Raw genomic sequence first — 26,076 nt, 5'->3', positions numbered from 1 at the left:
TAATTACTTGGTTTGACCAACATGTCTGTCACTTGTAAAGTTCAGTCCACCCATTTATTTATTAAAGAGAAATTATAGTTGCAGTCTTGAGTGTGTAAGCGTTGTGCAATCATTTTGAAAAAAGTAAATAAATATGAGACCCACATGAAAAAAAAAATTAATGTTTTAATATTGGACCCACTCTTTTTTAAAGTGATTACATGATGCTTGCATATTTCACGACAGTATGTAGCATTACTCATATATGTTCAATGCTGCATCAGTTGTCTTAGGTTGGCTCCTAGCTAGTGAGTTAATATTAGAACAATACGTTTGAAATACCAACAGTTTCGAAGATAATGCATTTATGCTGCCCACAAATGAGCAGGAATGATGAAATACAACAATAATAATCGAATTAATCATTTTGAACATCCAGAGAGAGTCTGCCAACATAGACGAAATCACAAACCTAGTTCTCGTTTAATGCCCTTGACTGTCATGTGTAGATGATGCAGAATCACGTGATGCGTGGCTCTGACTCTGGCTACTACTGCTGTACCCATAACTAGTGCTTGCATCGCTAGTCCTTCCAAGCTCTCTTAACCGGTTGAGCTCTGGCAATATAACCGTGGCAAGATCCGGCCTGTCTTTCTTCCTCAGCTCTGCACACTTCAATGACAATTTAGCGAATGCCAGTGCCTCATCAAAAGGCCAATCCGTCACAGAAGGGTCAAGCAGCTCTGCAAAAGTATCTCTTTGAATGGCCCTTTGAACATGGTGAGCAATACCCATCGGAGGCTTGGCTGTGATGATTTGGAGTAGCATTATCCCCAATGAGTAGATGTCCGATTTGGTTGTCAACTTGCCAGTTTGCTGATACTCAGGATCTATGTAACAAAAAGTCCCTGCAGCTGACGTCAAGTGATATTGTGTGACACTGTCAGCCACGGAAGGAGGGACCAAGCGTGCCAGGCCAACATCACTGATTTTGGTCACAAAATTACGGTCTAAGAGGATGTTGGCAGGCTTAAGGTCCCGGTGCACAAGAGGTTCTGGCTTTGTTTGGTGAAGGAATAGAAGTGCAGTGGCAATCTCAGCTGCTATTTGGAATCGTCTTCTCCAGGAAAGTGGAGGGCTGTTCCCTCTTCGAAACAGCCTATCTTCTAAGCTGCCATTGTTCATGAATTCGTAAACCAAACATCCATACTCAGGGCATGCACCGAGAAGGAGGACCATGTTAGGATGTCTAATGCAGCTAAGGACCTCAACCTGTGCATGTCATAGACAATAGTAAACTAAAGGTTGGTATAGCATATATTGGATGAGTATACATTGTCATGTTCTTGCAAGTATAATCAATCTGATTTGTTCACTGCAAATCAATGGAATGACCCAAGGAATACATTAGCTACGATGTACTTATACTCCAAAAGTCCAAAAAAGGACTAGTTATGGAAATTAGCATAACGACCCTAAAAAAGCCTAAATCACATCTTTTGTATGCTCCAAGAGTGAAAAAAGGATTGTTTATAGCAAGCTAAGTACCCTTTGTAATTGTCAATATGCACTTATACTCTAAAAGAGTTACTCAAGACAAGATTTGAAGTTCCTTAAAATCATTATGAAGTTCAGATAATTTGGATAGTAAAATATTCTAGTTAGACTGAGAATACTTCAGGTATTCTCAAACTAACTTACTACTATTTATTATTTTATTATTACTTTTCACTACTATTTAATATTTTATCATTATTTTTTCACTACTATTCCCAGAATACCTGAGAATACCTCACTACTCAAACACAAACCAATCTGGGACCTTGAGATTTAAACGTGAGCATGTTTGATGCTCCTTAACAAATTGACAGACTTCATGCAACAACAATGCTCCGAAATAAGAAGTATTATCTAGGAGATCTGAGTCTTTTGCAATTTAACACCCTGCGTGTATATATATCTTACCTCCTGTTGGAACTGCTTCCTCCCTTGAGCAGCGTCTGGTCTCAAAACTTTGATGGCAACCGGGGTGTGATCAAGTATGCCTTTATACACAGGTCCATATCCACCTTCACCAATTTTCATTGATTGAGAAAAATCCTCAGTTGCTTTTTCAATCTCTTCTATGTTATATTTCCTATACCGGACATCATTATGAGTCATTGCAGACAAGGCCCGATCCTTCTGTTCTGCCTCTCGCCTGGCCTTCATCTCTGCCTGTTTTCTTCTCTGTGCTTCCTTCTCCGCTAGCATCTGTGCCGCCTCTGCTGCTTCAATGGCAGCTTTGCACTTGGCTTTCTCTAATTCCGCAATAGCAATAGCTGTTTCTTCAGCAAGCCTCGCTTCTTGAAACTTGCGAGCTTCCCCCAGCTTCCATTGAAGAAGCTCTCTAGCCTGACAATCAGTGGCACAACATTTTATAATTGTCGCCACATCCTTGTTTCAATCATCAATACCGTTAACATTAAATTAACATGATAATCAAGTTCTCGAAACTTTCAACTATATGAGATCTTGATAACATTAATTATTTTTAAGACGATCTACTTAGATAAGATATTGATAAAATTACAATTAGAACACTCTGCCAGTAGATTGAGATCAATTCCCAATTGGTGAAGATCAAACACCAAGTCAAGGATCATATAGAAGATCAGTGGTCTCTTTATGAAAATAGTGAAGATATGACATCACCTTATTTTTGGCTGAGATTGCTTCTTTGCAAGCTGAGCTATACATGTCCATGGTTTGCTTCAGTTCGAGCTTCAATCTTTTCATCTCAGCTTCTACATCTCGCTGCAATAAACCAGCAGCTCATAGTCAGATCACTTGATAAGATCAGTACGTAGTTCATATATACTGTATGATAATAAAGGCGACAGTTTTGGGACTCTTCGATCCTGCTGGTATTTTCACTATTAATTAATTTGCACTACTACTTACTTGAGACTGTCTGCCCCAGGTGTCCATGGTAGATGGAATGCTGATATTTATGGATCCGAACATCATTGCCCCTTGTGAAGGATCAATACTACTGTCAATGGACTGCGGAGAATCACGGCCAAATGAAGGCCTTGGAGCACGGTTTTGAAATTCCATATTCTCCATTGAGAGATTGGTCGGACTATTCCTGGCCCTCTCGCGTGCTGCTGCTGCTATCGGTGTATCATTGCCCCTTTCCAAGTGAAACATTCTCTCAGACCCTGCACTTCTCCACCGTGAAGGTCTATGCATATATGTTTCAATAAGAAAAAAGAAAAAAAAAAACCCCATTAAGAATGGAAATTTGTAACTAAAAGGGTTGATATATAATAACTAGACCATCAGTATTAATACGATTTCTCTTGCAAGCAAGCATGCACATATATATATTGGCTTGACAACAAACGGCCAAAAGGGAGCTCAATCTACTAATTAACTGCTGGAAATATGTAAATTTAATCATTTCATTTACATATATTCCAACACCTGCATCAAGCTGGAATTCTGGTAACGATCGATCGAAGAGTATAGTGATCAATGGATACTTATAATATCATGAGTTGTAGTGTTTAGGGTATGCATGATATTGTATCATGTACCTGATGTCTTCCCCGCCGTGATCAGGAGGTGGTGGTGGGAGTCCCACAAGAGATGATAATGAGTGTTTAGGTGGGGTAACTGTATTAGACAGAGGCCTTGGTGCCCTTCGCAATGAAAGTATCTTCCCCTTCGAAATCACATGCACAGAACAGAAACTTGGTGCAGATTTCATCAAACTAGCTGTCACATCGTATGCTTTGAACTTCCTGCATGCATATAATATAGTTCAGTTTCCCTTTCATATTCACACACATGAATACTACTTTGAGAGAGAGAGAGACCTTGAGAGGGCATTCCTTGTAGATGCACCAACAACAATACTTTCGATGCAGTTCTTGTATATATAGTCCAAAAGTGCTTTAGGAACGTCATTATCTTCAAGGACAACCTCTTTCAATTGAATCTGACGTTCAACACATACAGTGAGATTTGATGTTAGTTAGTTTGCTTAATCTTGCACCTATTAGTACTGGAATCGATCTCAATTAACTCTCCCGGCAATGGACCATCATGTCATGAAGTCCCGACCTCAAATGGAAGAGAGAGACATTATCAAGTAGGAATGATAAATTTATTCGTATAAATATTTCTAGTAGTATTAAATGAATATTTATAAATATTCTAAAACTTATTTTATATATTTTTCTCTTTCCTACTTAAAGTCCTAAAATTCGGACTAAACTTGAAGGTACCTTGTCGATCCAACAGTACTATACCCACAACTTATTGAAAAAATATCATCTCTCTCAAATACTCTTATTATACATGATACGCTTGGATGTGATCTAGTATTTACATTTATTTGGGTAATCAAATATATAAATTCAAGTAGGTAATTATTAATATAAAGTAATGTTAGATATATTACTCTTAGAATGTGCAAATCTCGCATACTCATTTTGAAAAAAAGTGGAGTACTCCGCCATTAAGAAATAATTTTTTCACGTGAATTCAGATTTATCTATATTTTTCACAGGGTGCCGTGTGGGGCTTGAACACTTGGGACTGCAAATATAATTTTTTCATTAATATAACATATTGTGCACAAACTATACACACGTACCCCTTTACGAACAGAATATGAGCGGTAGGGCATGAAGATCAGGTCATTGGCATCATGAGAGTGATCGCTTGGTTCTCCATGATCACTTCCGCCCTGATCTGCATAACTATGATCAACAGATACATACACATGTATACGCACATGATCAGAACCCATTGAGGGCCACAAAATTGTATGAAAATAATACTAAAACATTAAAGCAAAGGCCATATCGATAAGAATGGATTTAGATTCTCTAGAGTTTGATATATCATAGGGCTTAAAATGAGAAAGAGACAGGTAATTCTACTCATTATCTTAATTTTCATCATCTCATGATGTGACATTAGATGATTGAAAATTATTTATTATATTTCACTTGTGAACATATCATTTAATGACATATCATGAGATGATGAGAGGATAGTGAGAAAATAGATGATGAATAAATTTTTTCAACTATAAATGTCGTGGACACGCCTATCTGATCTCTTTCTCATGGATTCTAGTAATATAAATTCGACAAGAATATATATTAATTGACCCTAGTTAATGGACATTAATTAGTTATAAGGTACGAACAAATTAATTAATCATTAATCAAATGTGAAAGAGAGAGGGTACCTACGATGTTGGATACTGCCTTTGTGCCTAACGTGGACGACGGTGAGAGAGTTGCTTTTGTTAGCTGCAACATGGTCCATGGCCCACCGGACGGCATGAGGGCTGTTCTTGTCCTTGTCAATGGCCACAGCGGTGGTCTTGACCATGGATACTTGAGAACTGTCATCGGGAGGGAGGTGGTGAATCATTAATTTTTGCAAACTCTGGATATATACCTCTGATCAGATATCGATTATATATTGATGTTAACGTTAACGTTGCTCGTTCGCTAGAGCAGAGCTAAGCTGCTATCTATCTCGCAACAGTACTGCTGCCAGTACTAGTACTATTGCAAAAAATTTGCGACCGCAGGGGCCGCAAACTCCTCCACCGTGAAAATCCGACCGGCGGGGAGAGGATCGAGAGAGTAACTTAGCTCCACCTTGCTCCGAACGTGGAGCTGAAAACCCATGTATGATCCAGCGAGCAGACGAGGAAAACGGAATCTTTACGTATCTCTTTAAAAATGCATGCGCCCTCGCCCACCATTCGCTTGATTTAGGCAATTTGACTCGGCCATGACCGAGAAACTTGGCCTTTCTCCCCCAACTCCTCCGCAAGTCTCTCTATATTAGGACTTTTAACAGAGAAAACTCAAGAAGATTCTAATTTTCCTTGTATAGATCATATTGCGCGTAAAGTGCAAGATTTTTATTTTTATTTTTATTTTTTTATTTATCAAATTTGATCATTAGATATCCAGTTGAGATTAGATAATCATCGTATAAATATATATACCATTGAGATCGATAAATTATATAGCGGTGATCGACTGTACTTCTAGATCAGAGAAAAAGAGAGAAGTACTTCGCTGTATCAGACTTAGATTTAACTTCTTTACATGATTTATTGTGATCCACTAGATTATATATATCATTTTATTATAAACTAAAGGTAACGTATTACTTCGTACATTAATATTGTACGTGTGTAAAATTCTTTAAACAAGATTTGCGTGTAAATCTAAGATTTTTCTTTTCTAATTAAATACAAATTAATCTTGAGTTAGACTTACTGTAGAAGTTTATGTATACTTTATAGGACTTGACATAATTATCGAGACAATATAATTTTCCTTTATTTAGATCCATATATATATCATGTGTATATTTATATATAGGTGACAATATCAGTTATTCATGTATCTAATATGTTAAAATTAATACCCCGATTGCATGTGCACGCTTAATAAGTACCTTTAAATATATTTTCACTAAAAATGATCATGACCTAGCTAGCTAGCTTTCCTTTACATATATGATTCTTGACACGCATGGGTACTCATGCATGGAAGTTTATAAAGAAAATTACGAATTAGTGGTTACATGCGTGTATGCGAATGCTAGCTCATTAATGAATTCGAGTGGAAATCATGAGTAGTTCTTTTATATTTTTTGGATTGCTGTTATCATGATCAGTTGCTTGACCTGAAAAATCCCATTTTGGGGGAATGTAATTATGGGTTTATTTCACAAATACTTTTGCTTGAAATTAAGTTTTTTTTTTATATTCAATCGTACTGGAAGAATTGATCAACTCATTCATCAGCTAGATATATAGCTAGGTTTCAGGTGATTGCAGGGTAGTACTCGATTTATATATAATCTTAGATTCTTACGCATGCAGAGATACATGAATGCAGTAGTACTAGTACTGCATGCATGCATGCTCTTGGTGTTAGAGGTTAATTGTCCTTGTGATTTTGATCAAGTACCGGTGAAAACTGATGATGTTTTTCTCATGCAGACAGACCACATGATCATGAAGAAAAATCTGGTTTGATATTTTCATTCCATCTTTGAAGTTTACTAAATTAGGTTGGCTTCCAAATATAATATCTACATTTGAATCTTTTTCATATAAGGGAAACATATGAGAAGAGAAGAAAGAAAAATATAGGGTTTTCATTCGCTATGGCTCAAACGCTGCCGTTTAGGTAGCTGAGGCTTGAGTTTGTTTTTTGGGTTGGGCTATTTCAGGGATTGAGCTTCGATTTTTAGGTCTAGATTTTAGATATGAAAAATATATTATTTCAAAAAATAACCCATTTACAAATTATATCACAAATGATCTATACTATTTTTTTTTCTTCTTATTTGATACTATTTGTTTATAAAATTTTTATGAAGATAAAATATTTCTGATATGTTAGATTATAGTTTATATTATAAAATTCATAAAAATATAATATAATATATATCTTCATGTTTTAAATATATATTATGTCATTATCAATATTTATAACCTTAAATAAATTCTAAATTATATACTATCGATTATCAAATGAGACTTTTACAAGCCAATTATACCTAGATAAATATGTAGTTAATTTGCAAGATGTTTTAGGAATTTGTTTGGTGATAGTTCAATGTTTCTAATATTGGATTGTTTCGGGAATGATCTTAGACAAGATGTGATACTTTTTTATGAATCTTTGGCTGTTAAATGTAATGACTACTAATTTGGGCATATTTTTTTGAATTTGTTAGAATGGATTACTTTCAGTGCACGGCAATATTCTAGTATTTTAAATGATAGAATTTAGTTTTTATTCTAGAAGATAAAATTATTATTCCCTCCTCTACGTTCCACAGGTAATTAAACAGAGTTAGTTATGTTGCATTCGGATGTCACAATTTCATTCTTTTGAATGCTAATAATTGTTTTTTAATTAAATTAAGACTTTGGCCAAGAAAGAAAAAATTAATATACTTCTGAATGCTACTGAAATAAACCAACTTCAGATTTTTATACTAAATTTTTATGGTACTTACTCTACATTATCCTATTTTCAACACATTTTATTTTGCTATTTATAGATATTAATTATTTCCATGATTTTTTCACACAACTGGACAAACGTGCCTTGCAAGTAGTATATATATATATATAGATAGATAGGGTTTATCAAAGCCTAAATGGAACTGACGATGGAGTTGGATCGCATGCATGTGCCAGTTTGACTAATTAATTTGACGTGTGTGTGTATATATATAATATGTAGTTTCGCTGATGTTACAGATCTCCGTGAATTATGCCGGAAAATGTCCTAATTCATGAAAGTGCATGAGTACTACCGATGGATGCCAGACAATTACATCTTGTACGTACATGAGTTGATTTAATTAATTAATTAATATAATTATCTATAAGCTTTTATAATAATTTATACCTTAAATCATGTTGTATCGTTTTTTTTTTATATTTTTTTATATACATTTATATATATATATATATATATATATATATAAAAAGATGACAGAAGGGAGATTCGATCCTTAATTTTCTTAGTAAAAAATCAAGATGATGCTAATTGATTCAAAAGAAAACCTTTCATATTTGGAGAAAGCTGCATGCTATAACCCTGGTCCGCTTGTACATTAATTGACTGATGCATATATATATATATATATATATATATATATATATATATATATCTTCATGGTCTTCATGCTCTTGACCTTGACCTTGGGGAAAACAGTTTTGATTTATCTCATGTCACTGAAAGCTGGCGTGGGGGAAACAGACCAAAATAGACTGGCCGGCCGGGTTAAAAGGAATTAATTCCAAATTTATAACTTCTTTGAATGATCATATATATATATATATATATATATATATATATATATATCCAGATTCATGAAGAGATCATCATGAATGACTAATTCCTCGATGCCAGTCTCTTGGTACGTACGTAGCTAGGGTTTGGTCATGATCATTCCGAGATCATTCCAACTTGTTTTTTTAATTTTACCAGGGAATTGCTGATAATTTTGACTTGGAAAATATCAACCCAACTTTTCGAAGCTTCCCAAGCTATCTCCTTATTCATGACTATGATCTTACCATTTCAGGCTAATGGATGATCACGATCAGCTTGTTTAATTTCTCTTAATTTGAACAAATGGGATATATATAAAATTAATTAAAAGGACGTGATCAAGAGGATGAGAGTATAAAAGAAATTGGTGAATATGGATACCGATAATTGTAACACTCTCCATATAATATAAACCCTTATGAACTTTTAACTTCTATTTCATTTAATTTTTAGATAAGGTAAGTTGATCAGTTAGTGCATGTTTGGGTCGATCGTTTGAGCAGGTGCGGTTTAGATAATGAGGTAAGATGAGATGATTTTATATGAAAGTTGAATAAAATATTGTTAGAATATTATTTTTTAATATTATTATTGTTTTGATATTTGAAAATGTTGATTTTTTTATTATATTTTGTGTGAGAATTTGAAAAAATTATAATAATGAGATGAGATTAGATGAGATGAAATCTTTTTTATATCCAAACGGCAATAAATTGATGAGTAGATCAATTCTTCTAAAATTTTAACAAACACATGATGAAGTACTACTTCAAGTCAATAGGTAAAGGAAAATAAGGTCAGGAAAACTTATAAAATCTTTGCATTATTTGTGGAATCTTTATAAATTGGTTGTGGAAATTAGAAAATAATAAATTAAAAGCTTGAATATGAGAGCAATTACCCATCAATTCCCTCATCTAAAATTGTCAAACTTGCAACTTCTTTTAAATCAAAGAGAAATTAATGCTGGATCATGACTATAAGAATTAAAGTAGTCTAGAGCCTTCATCACTATTTTGTTTGTTTTCCTAATGTTTGAAAATGTATAGCAGTACTCCATGTGTTACATTTATATTAAGGATTTAGATGTTTCTGTCCGAATTTTAAGATTTAGAGTGGGAAAGAGATAAATACAATAAATATAATTTGTTTTAAGCATTTAATATCATCAAAAAAATTATTTAAATAATTATAAAACCTACTTTATGTATCTATCATTCTTGTACTCTAATCCCTAAAACTTGGAAAAATTCTAAAAATGTCCAAATCCATATGTCGGCATCATGATGAACGGATACTGATCAGCCTCACAACCATTACCATAAGCATTAATGTCTAAAAGGAAATTAGGTAGATATACCAACTAAGATACATTTTTGGGCCACATTCGAGTGGGTCCAATCTTGCATGTGACACCAACGGTCTTTCTGAAAAGGATAGTTTCCTGTCTAATTGAATTTTGCTATATGCTAATCAATATATAAAATATGAATAATTCTACATATAATCGTAAAGTACGTAAACGCCACGTAATTATTTTAAAAAAGAGTGAGATTCTATATTAAAAAATTATTATTTTTTCTTATGGATTCTATATTTTATTTATTTTTTTCAAAACGATTACACGATGGTTGCACAATTCACGGTTACAAATGTCTTTTCTCATAAAATATATATTGTTTATTGTATGGTTATATTGTGTTTGGAAGCTTAAAAAGGTACTACTTTTAACTGACTTGAAGATAGCTATACATTTTTAAAAAACTATCGTAACTAGCTTTAAAAGTGCTTTATTATATACATGTTTACCAAACAGTAAACAAGTTTTTAATTGTAGAGCTTCATAGTAAAGATCTATAATTAAAAGAACTATTATGAAAAACTATATTTCCTACGGCAATACCAACTTAGTGTACTGTCGAGTGTCAATAAGTAGAGTTATAAATAAAACTTTTTATATGTCTTTTGAGATTCACATGACTATATATGTTGGAGGCTCATAGAGATAGATTAGGCATTGATCTTACAATATTTTTCTCTGTGTAAATTCTCTTAACAAATGTTATAAAATCCACATCCGGCCACGTAAATGGATCCGAGCATTTGAAAATCATTGATGTCGACTTTGCATATATAAAATGTGTGTGGATGTGTGTGTGTGTATATATATATGTATATATATATATATATGTGTGTGTGTGTGTGTGAGAGAGAGAAATAACAGTTACAGTTGTGAGTGTGCAAGTGCCGCGCAATCACTTTAAAAAAAGTAAATAAATACGAGATCTACTTGAAAAAATTAATTAATTTTTTAATAGTAGATTCCACTCTTTCGCACTTCATGAATATATGTATCATTACTATATTTTCTTTTCTCATTTAAATCTTATTAGTGATAATTAATAGATACAATGGAGTTTGAACAATTATCTATACTTTTTTATCTTCCAAGATTTATTTATTTAGAATTTGATTATCTTCAATTTCACCAACTTATTTTTTCATATTTTATGTGGCGTATGGTGAGGTTAATCTATAGTCATTGAAAATATATTACATTATTTTATATGATGAAAAAAGATTAAAAAAAATTAAAGCGTTTCTTACCATTATTGCAAAAGTTTTAGAAAAAGCTCCAAAAACATTCTTGAAAGAGACCCACAAAAATCCATATATACACGCAAAGTGATTTGTAATTCAACCGGTATGTTCCCTTTGTAATAATAAATTAAGGAGATGGTGAGTTACATCCCTCACGGAAAAGTTCTTTCTTTCAATTTAAGAAAATAGGAGGTAGAAGTCGTGGATTTAATCGTTACAAATGAAGTCGGCGATCTAATCGCCACGCGTGATACGTAAATGTTGTAAAAGAATATAAAAGAGGAGTATTATACTCAAACAAATTTTATAAAATTAAAATTTGTAAACTGATATAATTTGATGTGATATATTAGATCTATTTTATAATAAAAATAACTTTACAATTTAACGTATCATATTAAGTTACGTTAATTTATAAATTTATCTTTATAAAAACATTTTATCGCTAAAAATCCTTCCAATACAAAATATTGAAGATAAGAAAAATGTAAATCTTTAATATGTTACCAATACAAAATAGGAAATTGAGATATGATATTTCCACCGACGATAAAAGCCATTGACAAAGTCTATTGATTGGGTTTTTATTTTTTATTTTTACTTAATAATTACAGAATTAATTTTTAATGAATTTTTTTTTTGCAAAATATTTAAGAAATTTAAAAAATTTTTAAAAAATTTACAAATAAAAATTTAATTTTCAGTAACTTTTTTTCACTGAGCGTAGCATTATCCTGAAAAAACTGAGGGTAATCTCAAGTCACCGTCCGATACCTACCGTTGGCACTGATCACGCTAATCTACGTGGGTCTCCGAAACCGCGTTTACACGTCTACGCGGTCCCTCTGCCGCCTTTGTATGTATGTTAATGTCGTAAGGATCTGGTAGTTGCAGATTAGATTGCTGGTCCATGACCATGATCACGCTTTCCATTAATTTCTCCGTCACTTTTCTATTTTTTATTTTTTCAAATTTTGAATTATTTAAAGCACAAACAATTAGTAACAGTTTAGAAAGTGAGATGAGATGAGATGAGATGAGATAATTTTAAATAAAAATTAAAAGTTGAATAAAGTTTTATGAAAATATTATTATTATTTTAGAATTTGAAAAAATTAAATTCTTTATAATATTTTGTACGAAAATTTAGAAAAATTATAATGATGAGATGAGATGAAACCGTTTTTATATCCAAACGAGTGTTAATAGATTTCACTCCATTTCTTGTACCAACATAACAACAAAATCAAAAATAAAATTCCCAATTAAATAAAATAGAGATAATTTCTAATATCATGTAGACTCTATAATATTAATATTATCTACCTGTATATAATTTTTAGGCGGTATAAATCTTACTTGAATATTTGATATTGTCTCTATCTCTCTATATTGAACTATTACGAGTCAATTCAGCAATTAAACATTTAATTTATCTCTCAATCAATTTAAATATTTAATCACATTTTCATTTTGGTCGTTCTATTTTGATTTGTTTTGGATTATTCTTAAAATCTAAAAAATTTGATGTGTTATATATTAAAAGCATCTTTATTTATCAGTATTTACACTTTAATATTGTGAAAAGTTAGAAAAAACTAAGGCTCCAAATGATGATATGATATGATTTTAAATAAAAGTTAAAAATTGAATAAAATATTATTAGAATAATATTTTTTAATATTATTATTGTTTTGAGATTTGAAAAAATTGAATTGTTTATTATATTTTTGTGTAAAAATTTAAAAAAATTGTAATAATAAGATGAAATAAAATAAAATACTTTTACTATTCAAACTGGGTCTAAAAAACAAAAAATTGGGATTATTTTGTTTGGTCTTAGACCTCATTTGTTTTCAGAGATAAGATGAGATGAGATTAAAGTTAAAAAGTTGAATAAAATATTATTAGAATATATTTTTTAATATTATTTTTATCTTGAGATTTGAAAAAGCTGAATTTTTTATTTTATTTTATATTAGAAGTTGAAAAAGTTGTAATGATTAGATGAGATGAGATGAAATGAGATATTTTCAAAAGAACGAGGTCTTACAAATAGCGTGTGGTGATTTGAGTCTCCATTGACGATAATGGATCGCTTCTCCAACGTAGAATACGCCATTACTTGACATTATATAAATCCTTGCGTCTCTGACATGCCTCCATTTCTCGATGGTCAAAGGTTTCGTTCACACCTATAATCAAACATTTCAAAGGCAGAGAGACGACAAGACCTTCGTTTCCTCTCTCTCTCTCTCTACAGGCTCTTCTCTTTTGCCTATATGAAACTTCCCTTCTGTCCTGGACGCAGAAGACTTCTTCAATTTCTACAGCTTCCTCCAGAGCTCGTTTTACCAAATGAATGATTCTGATAAGGATAACAGCAACGGCAACACCAAGAAGCGGCAGAGAAGAGATAAAGAAGGTGATGGGGATGGTGACGCCGAGAAGGAGGCCGACAAGAAGAAAGGGTTTAAGGGTATTCTGACTTCCTTCTTGTTGTTGGAAGAACAAGAAAAGCAGGACCATGAAGAGTCCGAGAGGGCCTCGAAGGAAGGGAGGTTGTTCTTCGAGTCAAATAACAAGAATAAAACGGAAGCCATGGTGGAGTACTACTCCAATGTCCAAGATTATTACGTCCAAGCCGACGAACTACAACAGACAAAGGGAAGCAAGTCCCGGCTCATGGCCGGAGCTGTGGCCGCGGCCGCGGCCTCGGCCTCTGATGGGTTCGAAAAGATTGGTAAAATAGATAAGCGTGGAAGCAACAGCGGTGGTGGTGTTGGCGGAGCGGCCAGCCACCATCGGAGATTATGGGTGAAGGACAGATCGAAAGCGTGGTGGGACGAGTGTAACAGCCCGGATTATCCCGAGGAAGAATTCAAGAAGGCTTTCAGAATGGGGAGGGCCACGTTTGATCTGATTTGCGAGGAACTCAATTCGGTTATTGCCAAAGAAGATACTACTCTTCGAAATGCGATTCCCGTTGCCCAAAGGGTCGCCGTTTGTTTATGGAGATTGGCCACCGGTGACCCGCTTCGACTCGTCTCCAAACGCTTCGGCCTTGGCATATCCACTTGCCACAAGTTGGTCCTCGAAGTCTGTTCCGCTATTCGGACCGTGCTAATGCCCAAGTACTTACTGTGGCCAGACGAGAACCCGTTGAGGAAGATCAAAGAAGAATTCGAATCCATTTCGGGGATACCCAATGTGGTCGGGTCTATCTATACGACTCACATACCGATTATTGCGCCAAAGATCAGTGTGGCGGCCTATTTCAACAAGCGGCACACGGAACGGAACCAGAAAACCTCGTATTCGATCACGGTTCAAGGTGTAGTGAACCCCAAAGGGGTATTTACCGATGTGTGCGTTGGTTGGCCTGGTTCCATGCCCGATGATCAGGTGCTAGAGAAGTCTGCTCTTTACCAGAGAGCCAATGGTGGACTTTTGAAGGGCGTGTGGATTGTTGGGGGTTCTGGGTACCCTTTACTGGATTGGGTTCTGGTGCCATACACGCATGCCAATCTGACTTGGCCTCAGAATGCATTCAATGAGAAGATTGGGGAGATTCAAAGGGTTGCAAAAGAAGCATTTGGGAGATTGAAAGGCAGGTGGAGTTGCTTGCAGAAGAGAACCGAGGTCAAACTCCAAGACTTGCCTGTGGTACTTGGTGCCTGCTGTGTGTTGCACAATATCTGTGAGCTGAGGAATGAAGAAATGGATCCGGAGCTGAGGTTTGAGCTTGTTGACGATGAGATGGTCCCCGAGGCTCCTTTGAGACCGTTTAGCACCATGAAGGATAGGGATGCCATTGCTCATAATATTTTGCACCATGGAATTGGAGGCACTCGTTTTGTGTAGTGGAAAAGACTGGGACTGTGATTCTTTTACTTAATTGATTCTCTCAATTGTGTGATAGAAGTCATTCATCGTTTTTTGTTGAAGGGGCTCTGTACAAGATAAGATAGTTGTCCCTCCCTTAAATGGGGATACTTTTATAGTCTTTGTAGGCATAATATTAGCTATACTTTGAAGATACACAGACATGTTGTAACTTAGGTTCCATACTTCATTTACCAAATAAGATATGAATAGATTTAAGCAACTTGATATTCTTTTGTAGCATTCTTTAGATGAATAGATTCAAGCAACTTGATATCCTTTTGTAGCATTCTTTTGCTTCCAATGGATACTGAATCTAATGTGTTTAGTTCTTTTTGGCCTTTCTTTCCTTGTTTTCATCTGGTTTTTGGCTTGTACTTCTATAATTCTATTCAAGTCAGATTGCAGTTGGGTATTAATACCCCATAAAAGAGCTTCTGTCTCCCATGACTAGTGAGATACTAGCAGATGTCTACTTCTCATATTCTCAAGTAAGAAACTTATTTCTCCAAACATGTCTTAAAAGTGAATCTGATTCTTTTTTGTCGCTGAGTGATAACAATTTAATCATTCACAGTAGTGTGCAAGACAAAGTGGTTCTGATTCGAACACGCTGATTGTTCACTGTAATTATGAGTTCCAGCACCACCTTGTTTGGTTTGAGTTTCTAAACAATCGTTTTTAACTTATATTGCATGAAATTGAGCATAGGGGGAAGAGTGGGAGAATTTTAGCATTTGATGTTGAGCATTTCATTGTCTGGACACAATCGTTCACCATCTAAAGCTAGTAAATCTCATATGTAAAGTCTGCAGCAGTGGTTGGCGTCCATAGTGGTTTTATTCAAGAGTGATGCTCTTTCTTTCCCGTACGAAAGCAGTGTGTTTTTTCTTTTTAAAAAGAAAGGCAAAGTATGTAGGTTTTTTTTTTTTTTTTTTTTTTTTTTTTTTTTTTTAGATTAGGTGTTTTTACTAGTGAAGTTTTGGACTCAACCATTTGTACAGAGTTGGTTCAAGTTATACGACAATCAGTTAGGCTGTTGTATCCTAAAAGAGTCAAGTCAAGAAGAATTCTACTGTACTGGTTAATCTGAGACTTTGTACACTGCAGTTTGAATCTTTTTAAAGAGAGCAAAATTTTCGTACCTCAATCCAAATTGGTTTAATTTAAATGTTAATTTTATTATAATTTTTATTATATTATTTTATATTTTACTAACAAATACTGTTAATTGAGACGATATAATTAATTCCGCATAAACTCCTTAATTTTTGATATTTTCGGGGCTGCCAACAGGGAAAAGACGTTTCATTTTATTGCAATTGAGCGTTGCCCCGTATCAGTTTGTTTATGTAAATTGCTCAGGAAAAAAAAGAAATGGTTTATATCAAACACGTTAGTTTAGATCCATGTTTGGCCATAATAAAAGAGACCAGTGACAGCTACCTACTGGTTGACGTATGAAAGTTGTGCATTGCGAATGGTTCTTTAAGATTTCTTTGATTGGTAGAATTCTCAATATATAATTTCTGACCCACAACACTTTTTACCATTCGAATCGATATAAACAAAATATATGCATCCCATTATATTTAAGAGAAGGGGGCGGCATCCCATTATATTTAAGAGAAGGGGGCGGCTACTATGCCGCCCCATTTTGACCGCTGGGCATACCGCCCAGCATAATTTTTTTTTTTTTTTCATATTTTTTTAACATATTTAAATATATTTAAAAAATAAAAAAAATACATCAATATATTTAAAATCACTTTCTTAATCATTAAGTAAAAAATAAAATAAAATAAAAAAATAAATTTTGATTAGGTGTCAAATAGAGGTGTCAAATTAGGGAGGCAAAGTAGACTTTCTCTTAAGAGAAATGCTGCTGTCTCGTTCTAGTTATATCGCTCATTTTGTCTTATCGATATCTATGTAATACCACGTGATTTATTAAAAAAATATAAAAAATAAAAACATAAAAAGAATACAAAAAACTTAAAGTTCCAGGTTTTCTCTTTTTATATTTTTAGATGCTATTTTATTTTAAATATGTATTTTTGTTTTGTAATAAGTTACGTGACACTATATGATAGTGATCAATTAGATAAAGTGAGCGGTATAACTTAAAAGACACAATATCAATACACTATATTTAATATAGAGGTCACTCTTGTTTACAGATAGACTCTTATGGATGAAAAAAAAGAACAGTAATCCTTAAAAAGATTTCATGATGTCAACTTCTTAGTGCATATTATTTCTATGAGCTTGGAAGAATTTCGTTTAGAATTATCTAAAATATACTTACGGACAACCTGTATTGCACTGTGCATTTGAAGGATTAGTCAAACTTTATTTTAGACACGCGGTACCAATGATAACAATAACAAAAAAGTCAACGTGGTTTGAGAATCTGGCCTTTTTTTTTTATTTTAAAAAAATTCCGGTGGCTTCCACGTCCTCTTTGCGAATCAAGTTCAGATTCATAATCATCACACCATTAAATAGTCCAAGTAGTTTGCAATCTGTAGTTATAAACGTTAAACTTTCCTGCTCCACGATGGAGAGACGTTGACCCTGAATTAGGAGCGGTTTGAATAATAAGATGAGATTATTTTAGATAAAAATTAAAAATTAAAAATTAAAAAAAATATTATTAAAATATTATTTTTAATATTATTATTATTTTAATATTTAAAAAAATTAAATTTTTTATTATATTTATATAAAAATTTAAAAAAATTATAATAATGAAATGAAATAATTTTATTATCCAAACGAGCGCTTGTTTATCTTGTTTTTTTTTTCCGGATCGGAGCCAAACAGGATTGACTTCAAACTTCCAAGTCTTCAACTATGTAGCAATCGAAAACTTCGTACATGTCCCTCTCATACTATAATCGTTTATATTTTATTTTATGGTTCAGCCAATGTTCCCCACGAAATTGTTCCCTACATAAGACTACACCTAAAATAAGACCATCATTGATTAAAAAAAAAAAACCATCATCGTTAGCAGTAGAAAAATTCTATCTATCATAATTTTTTAATCATCCTATGGATATCGCTTCACGTTGCATTAAATAATTAGTTCACAAGTAGAATATAATAAATAGTTTCTAATAATTAAATGCTATATCAAGAAATGATGAGATGTTAATAGTAAAAAAAAATGATGAGTAACATTACTCTTAACAGTATGATCCCTCTAATTCATGGCATAACATGTAAGTACTCTCTTCACTTCACTTAAAATGAATACCATATATATGTTTTGATCCTTCTAGTTATCGGTCTATTCATTTTAAGAAGAAAAATTCTATTTAGAATCTCCTACATCACACATCAACAAATGATTTGTTGGTGTGTGGTGTAGAGAATGATAAGTAGCATTTCTCGAGTAAAAATATATATAATATGGTAGTCTGACGCAATATTATAAAACGATTTTACAAAACTAAACTTATAAACTAATATGATTCGCTTAATTATAAATTTCTTTTACTGAAAAGTAAATATCATATATCACATCAAGTTAAGACTATTTATAAATTAAGTAAGTGAACTGCCATGTACAGTGTACCATGCCATTCTATGTTATAAATGGATGGCCCTCAAGAAACAAGAAACTAATACAGTCGGCGTTTACAACATGGAATTATACAACACCAACGATTGCAACGACTTTCAGCCTAAGATAATAAAATTGCATGCATAGTCGCGTATCTGAAGGGACTTTTGTATATTTGCAGCGAGGGATAAGGTTCTTTCTCAATAGTGGGTCACATTTACAAACAGCTGTGTGTAACAATTTCCAAAGAACGAGTAAAGTTTGATTGTAATGGCATACCTGCACTCCTGCTCTGTGTGAGATCCCAATTCGTTCATACCCAACGCCTGTAGGGTTACTGTTCTTGATAACACAACAGCTCGACTGTTTTCTCAGTGTAACACCACAGCCTGTCGGGTTACTGTTCTTGATAACACTACAGCAGAACTGTTCAATTGAGAATACAAACATCTTTTATCTCTTGAGTCTTCTTATATCATCTCAAAATTTTTTATAATTTACTTTTCAAACATCATTTAAATATAAATATTTTTTATTTTCAAATTTTTAACTTTTTCATTTAATCATTACCTAATAATTATTATAATTTTCTCAAAATTCTAAACAAAACACAAAAAACCATATAATATTTTCAAATTTCAAAATAAAAATAAAATTAAAAAAAATATATTCTAACAATATTTTAACTTTATAATACTTTTATTCAATTTTTTCTCTCATTTCTTAGAATTCAATAAAACATCATAACTCAAACTATTCAATTATTATTCACAAATTATTTTATTATTATTCACATATTTCTTATCTCATCTCATGCCACATTCATTCCCAAGAAAGTGTTTGGAAAATTGATTGCTGGGAACATTTTGGGGAAATGGCAATTCTTATGAACTAACAGTAGGAACTACCGATGAATTTCCATTTTCACGAGCTAGTCAATAATATTAATCATGCAACCTGTTTAGTCTTTTACTTTTGTGGCTAAGTTTAGGCAGTTTTCATGAAAGAATTCTATATACTACATCATCATCATTTCATTTCTATTTTACTATAATAACGTGTAATTATAAATTAATTACTTAATTATTATTTTAAAAAACAAGAACTGATCAAATAATTGATAGATAATGCCTCATCAATAAGAGTATTTATGTCAAATCTCCCCAATTCGTAGCACACCATAATAAAACTGCAACTATAAAACACACTGAATTAATTCCTCAAAAAAGGTGGAATTAATTAAGTTTTTCACATGTAAAATTGTCAAATATTTAGCAGTACTGAGCTTACTTCTTTATTTGACTACAATGTTGTAGCATCAGTACAGATGGTAATGAAAATTCAACCACCAAATATGCATTCACATGACAAAGCTAGAACCGTCTTTATCCAACAGAATTCTGTACCTATTGCTGTAATAGCTCATCTACACAGTTCAGAATGGAAAGGCACATCTTCCATGTAGTGTTTTGTCATCTCGGTCATGTCCTCCTGGTCAGTCTAGGACCCACTTTGTTTCTCATCGTGATCGGATGGTTCAGATGGTGGACGGAATGGAAAATGTGCAAATTGGATCTTCAAGGCAGGGGACTCAGGTTTCTTGTCATCAAATCTGTAACCTAAGGAAATCCCACATTTCACAGCATGATAAGTGAAGCACTCACTGGTGACCTTTTTTTTTAATGATGAAATATTGCAGGGAATGTATGTGGAATGTACTGATTTCTAAGCTAAATGTATTTGTAACTTAATATAAATCTCACAGAAAATTACACTTTGCCCCTTCAATCTGACCAGTCTTTTAAGATCCAACCATTAAGATTGTATAATATCACCAATTTTTCCTTCATTTAGATAGTCAGATCCTAGCGATGGAGTAAATTGCAACTTAAGTTTTAAGATGGTGCACTTATCAAAGAAGAAGATGGGGGGCAAACCAGCAAAGTGATAACTTTGGTATGCGGTGGTCATATTGTAACATGAGTGGTGGTTTGATGGGGTAAAGTGTATTTTTTCTAAATTTTAATGTGTGAGCAATTTGGCATGTAAGAAAACGGAAGCTGCTGATGAAATCACTGGCTTATATAACAAAGTCATGCTCTGTTTCCTTGTTCCATTATCTACTAAACCTACAAAAGGAAAGCATTATCCCCACAAATAATAAAAAATTATGATTCAGAATTTACCTTGAAGAGCTTCCATAGCAATCCGAGCACACCTAGAATCAACGAACTCCACAAAGCACAAAACCCTAGCCTTATCTCCACTCTGCAGTTTACTTATTTGTCAAATGACTGGTTACAGGTGGGGAAAAAAAATAAAAATAGCATATCACACAAACATTTTATTTTGAAAAAGCGTAGCAGCCATAGCCACACGCCCCTGAAAGGAAAATAATGATAAGACTGCTTGGGTATATACAAGGACAGTTGATCCATGAAGAACTTAGTTGAAACCTAACAGTTATGAAATTTGATAATTGTGACAGAGGCCCAGATAGGCCAAATTAGCAAAACTAAAAAACCAATCAGAAAGCTCTAGTTAGATCTTCATTCCTTTTCTAAGGTGCAGAAATTTTTCTCAGGAACTTGAGAAATAAATAACATATTCCTTGGTGGAACTATTTGTGGATTTACTTGACTGGAATTAAGGGAAACTTGGTGGTTTCAGAGTGAATGAAATCTCCTTTTTTTCTGGGCAAATGAAATCATATTCTGAACAAACCATCTCCACGAACACTTTATTGGATTATCTCTTTTGAGTGAATTTCTAGCAATTAATTAGGCAGGCACCAACACATAAACCAATGATGCAAGGTTGCAAAGTCTAGAACTTCATTTCCTTTTCAAGGAGTAGAACTTCTCACAAAGTAAAAAAAATAAGTCACAATCTCTCTCTCTCTCTCTCTCTCTCTCTCTCTCTCTCTCTCTAACACACAGACAGATATTCACAACAGAAGATGATCACAGGAATCAATAAGTAACTCCTAGTTTCATCAATGCACTAACAAGAACAGCAAGTTGACATTGTTTTTCATGCACATGATCAAAGGCTTCCTCCTCTTCAAGACTCGGGAAAAAATTTGAAGGAGAAAAAAAAAGGTTTACTTATAGACTTACCCGTCTGGCCTCCCTGTGCACAACTTTAACATCTTTATAGCCAATAAATGGACGGAAAAGATCTTTTTATTATAAGTCAAGGTTAAACATGATAGCAGAAAGTGATAAAGTTATAAAATCTTCAGGAACATTCAGTTAAATTTCTGTAACATTTGAAGGCAGGTTCCTATTTTTCTCTGCTAATCAAAAGAAGGCACATTTCTTTCATCTGCAAACAGTTGTGCTGCATGATTAATAAAAATTCATGCCGTTAAAAGATCATAGTAAGATAAGGAAAAAATCTCATTTTCGAGCAGTACCTGGATTTCCTTCTGTTGTAATAGTTCAATGTAGCACAAAGCAACACAAGATATCACATAAACAAGCATGCTACAGGCAAACACAATGCAAAAGGGAAAGGATACGGCCCACTTCTCTTCTGGTACAGTCAGTTGGGAGTTTATCAACAAACAGAAAGTTTGGTTCCCTAGCTGAAACTGGGAGACCATCGGCTTTTTTCGAAGAGTTCGGTATCTCATTGCTCATGTCAAGAACATCAGGGCTAATTCCTGGCCCAACATCCCTTCTTTGGTTTAGATTCTCAAGAGGAGATGGATAGTGCCTAATGCTAGCCCCTGCTGTTACACCACCAAGACCAAGATCTGGAGAAGATCCAAAACCTGAAATGCCATCAAAGCGATATGCACTTGGTTGCAATGGATTTATCTACAAGTCACATTTCACATGTCTTAGTTGCATGCACTATAGATATAATATCTATAAACCTTGCTCTGAAGTTCTTACATTATTATGCAGGAAACCAGGAGAAGCACCAATCATAACTGTAGAGCCCAATAAAGGATGAGATCCCAATGGTGGTGCTTCAGATGACATGTAGTCGGGAAAGCTGGGCCTCGGAACACTGGCTATTATAAAAAATGCCACAGCAATCTGTGTTATGATAATTGAATATTTGATATATGAATGGCAAAAGAACATTTATCATGAAAACAACATAAACTTATATAAATCCAACATCAGAAGAGTCTAAATTCCATTTAGTTGGGTGGGACAGTGCTTTCCCTTGAGGGGTGGTGGATTGGGAGTTCGTAATGTGAGGGCCTTCAATAAGGCTCTTCTTGGGAAGTGGCTATAGAGATATAATTATGAGAGGGAAGCCTTATGGAAGATGGTGATTGATACTAAATATGGGGAGTGTGAGAGGGAGGGGGGGGGGGGGGGGGAGGGTTTGGTGCTCTAGTGAAGTTAGGGGGCATACAGGGTGGGGTTATGGAAGCATATTTCGAAAGGTTGGTGGTCTTTCTCTAGCAACACTAGGTTGTGTATGGGGGATGGCAATAGAATCAGTTTTTGGCATGACGTTTGGGTTGGAGATATGGCTTTTAAGGATGTCTACCCCTCTATTTTCAGAATTGAAAGGGAACAAGATGTTGTGGTGGCCGACTTGAGGGATATTAATAATGGTGCGCAGCAATGGAATGTTAGTTTAATTCGGGAGGCCCATGATTGGAAAGTAGAAGTCATGGTGGAGTTCCTTAACTTGCTATACAACATCAGTCCTATTGTTACAACGGAGGATAAATTAGAGTGGTGGCCTTCCAGGAAGCAAATTTTCTGTACGGTCCTTTTATGAGACTCTTACCGCCCAAGGTAGGAATCACTTTCCTTGGAAGAACATTTGGCAGAGTAAAACACCTACAAAGGCTGCTTTTTTTGCTTGGACAGCAGCTTTTGGAAAGATACTGACTATTGATAATTTAAGAAAACGTGGGCTTATCATCATTGACTGGTGTTGTATGTGTAGAAATGGTGGTGAAACAATGGATCATTTACTTCTACATTGTGAGTTTGTAAGGGCCATATGAAATTATTTTTTCAGCGAAGTGGGATTAGCATGGGTTATGCCGGAAAGGGTGGTTGAACTACTAGCTAGCTGGAGAGGGATCATGGGGACACCATAGATTGCAGCTGTGTGGAAGATGGCTCTCATTTGTATTTTTTGGTGTATTTGGAGAGAAAGAAATGATAGAAATTTTGGAGGATCGTGAGCGCTCATTGGAAGAGTATAAGAGTTTTTTTTTAGAAGACTTTATTTATGTGGGCTATTGCTTTAAATTTAAATGGTCTCGGTTTCCATGATTTCCTTGTAAACATTTCTAGTTCGTAAATAGGTGTAATTTCCTCCTTGTACTTGGTTATGCCTATCTTTATATCAATAAAATATCTTCTTACTTATAAAAAAAAAAAATTCTACAAATTTGAACAATAATGCACTTAAAAATGCATGGTTGTGCAGTTTTACTTCATTACGGGATATCCATACATAAACAGTATTGCAGCCGTGGCAGGGTTCGCATCCAAATGTAAAAATGGAACTTACAACTCCTGGAGTAACCCTAAATTTGAGAAAATAAAAGAAACTTAACAATGCAATGCTCTTTTCTACACTTGTTTCGGGGTGCATATAAAATAAAAACCCGACTACATAATCGAATTAGTTAGAATTCCTTTTTCTTTCCTTAGTTCGAATTTTCTTTTAAGCCAAACAAAGTGAGAGAGAATTATCCCATCTTTTTCAAGGAGTTTAACGATGGTTGGACTTGATGAAATTCCGAATCAGTGAGATTAGGGTTAGGACGCAGCAGGTTACCTCTGTCTGCAGCGGCACTGTATCTGTAGTAGGGATCCGCCATGACTTCTATGATCGATCAGCTTCAGCTACTCCTTCGAGCTTGGCCTAAAACCCCAGAGTTTCTTCACTATGTCCTTCAGCTCCCACTTTAAACGACGTAGTGTGATGGACACGAATCTCTCCGCCACCAATGGTTACTGATTTAGCGGTACGTTTGGGGGTTGCAGTGTTGCACTGTGAAATATAATTTTTTTTTTTTATAAATTTATCAAATTTATTATTATTTTTTCTTCAAAAAGTGCTTTCAATCTGTTAAAAAGCACTTTTTCAACTTCTAAATTTAAACTCAAAAAGACATAAATAAGTATTTATCGGATAAAACTATTATCGATTTTTACCATATAATCACTTAGTTATTTTATCATTAAAAAATACTTTAATTATAAAAAAATTACATAAAAATAAATTCACAAATTTATATAATTTGATATAGTATGTTAAATTATAAAATTATTTTTATTATAAAATAAATTTAATATATTTTATAAAGTCACGTCAATTTATAAGTTTACTTTATATCTATAACAATTTTTTTTATCTCGAACTTTACCTTTTTTTATTTTCTTTTTTTTTCTCAGGCATGCAGTTCATTGTCCTTAAGATTCATGCTACTTCATTTATTTCTGCAATGGAAAAAAACAAATCAAAAATCTATTGGCAAGTTTATATTTCGACGCACTAAAACACATTAGTGGTGTAGAATATCGAGATGCATGACATATCAACTAATAAATAATATTTTGACTTTTTCATTATTGCATCCATCTCTTAGAGCTTTTATCCTAAGTCTATAGTTTAGAATTAGATTGAGAAATATAAATATATAAAGTGAGTCATATTGTATCTATTCGCAGATCATTTAAGATTACCTCAGCATCCAAATGTAGCCTGTTTAGATAGGACTCTCTTGTTTATTCATTTTATAGTCTATTTTATGTCCAAGTTTTCTTCATATAATTTTGAAACAACTGGGTGAGGATTTGAGATCTGTTAAACTGTTTTATTTTAATTAAACAAGACCAAAGTGTTCCAAGCTTTTTATGCTGGTGCTGTCCTTGTAGAGCATATATAAAAAATACACCAACCTAGGTAACTGCTAAACTTACATTTTTCTTGTACTCCCCTTAAAAAAAAAAATTGAAGTTTAATTATGGTACAAAACACCAGTTAAATTGATTTATCAATATTGTATGTTCACATCTAGATTGTGCTTGGATGTCATTTATTTAAGCACTTTAATTATTATTACACAGAACAACTAGATCTTTCTTGGCAAACATTTTGAAAAGTAAGAATGTTATTATGATCATGTTTGTTAATATATGAATGCCAAGAATATTG

General features: G+C 33.6%; 3 protein-coding genes across 7 annotated transcripts; 1 reads left to right on the top strand and 2 right to left on the bottom strand.

The window, feature by feature from the left end:
* Window positions 1–327: 327 nt before the first annotated feature.
* On the bottom strand, window positions 328–5,658 carry LOC121244822 (U-box domain-containing protein 35-like). Its single transcript, XM_041143036.1, has 8 exons — window positions 5,228–5,658; window positions 4,625–4,730; window positions 3,843–3,964; window positions 3,561–3,767; window positions 2,923–3,205; window positions 2,674–2,775; window positions 1,945–2,373; window positions 328–1,251 (listed from the first exon to the last, which is right to left on the bottom strand). The coding sequence occupies exons 1-8, from the start codon at window positions 5,413–5,415 to the stop codon at window positions 463–465; spliced, it is 2,226 nt and encodes a 741-aa protein (XP_040998970.1). The 5' UTR covers window positions 5,416–5,658; the 3' UTR covers window positions 328–462.
* Window positions 5,659–13,623: 7,965 nt separating this feature from the next.
* Window positions 13,624–15,576, top strand: LOC121244880 (protein ALP1-like). Its single transcript, XM_041143110.1, has one exon. The coding sequence runs from the start codon at window positions 13,827–13,829 to the stop codon at window positions 15,330–15,332; it is 1,506 nt and encodes a 501-aa protein (XP_040999044.1). The 5' UTR covers window positions 13,624–13,826; the 3' UTR covers window positions 15,333–15,576.
* A 4,564-nt stretch (window positions 15,577–20,140) lies between these two features.
* Window positions 20,141–24,888, bottom strand: LOC121244888 (RNA-binding protein 2-like). 5 transcript variants are annotated; one of them, XM_041143124.1, is made up of 7 exons: window positions 24,694–24,883; window positions 24,470–24,520; window positions 22,827–22,948; window positions 22,448–22,748; window positions 22,044–22,105; window positions 21,111–21,192; window positions 20,141–20,543 (listed from the first exon to the last, which is right to left on the bottom strand). In XM_041143124.1, exons 3-7 carry the CDS (start codon window positions 22,914–22,916, stop codon window positions 20,425–20,427), a joined length of 654 nt encoding a protein of 217 aa, XP_040999058.1. In that variant the 5' UTR covers window positions 22,917–22,948; window positions 24,470–24,520; window positions 24,694–24,883; the 3' UTR covers window positions 20,141–20,424. The 5 variants fall into 5 exon arrangements, with proteins under 5 accessions (XP_040999058.1, XP_040999056.1, XP_040999055.1 ...); XM_041143122.1 differs by having other exon boundaries at window positions 22,827–22,944; XM_041143121.1 differs by lacking the exon at window positions 24,470–24,520 and having other exon boundaries at window positions 24,694–24,888.
* Between the last annotated feature and the right edge of the window lie 1,188 nt (window positions 24,889–26,076).

The sequence above is a fragment of the Juglans microcarpa x Juglans regia genome, chromosome 8S (genome assembly GCF_004785595.1).
Source record: "Juglans microcarpa x Juglans regia isolate MS1-56 chromosome 8S, Jm3101_v1.0, whole genome shotgun sequence".
Classification (NCBI taxonomy): domain Eukaryota; kingdom Viridiplantae; phylum Streptophyta; class Magnoliopsida; order Fagales; family Juglandaceae; genus Juglans; species Juglans microcarpa x Juglans regia.
Note: the sequence above shows the minus strand (reverse complement) of the source record. Positions and strands in the feature narration are given on the sequence as shown.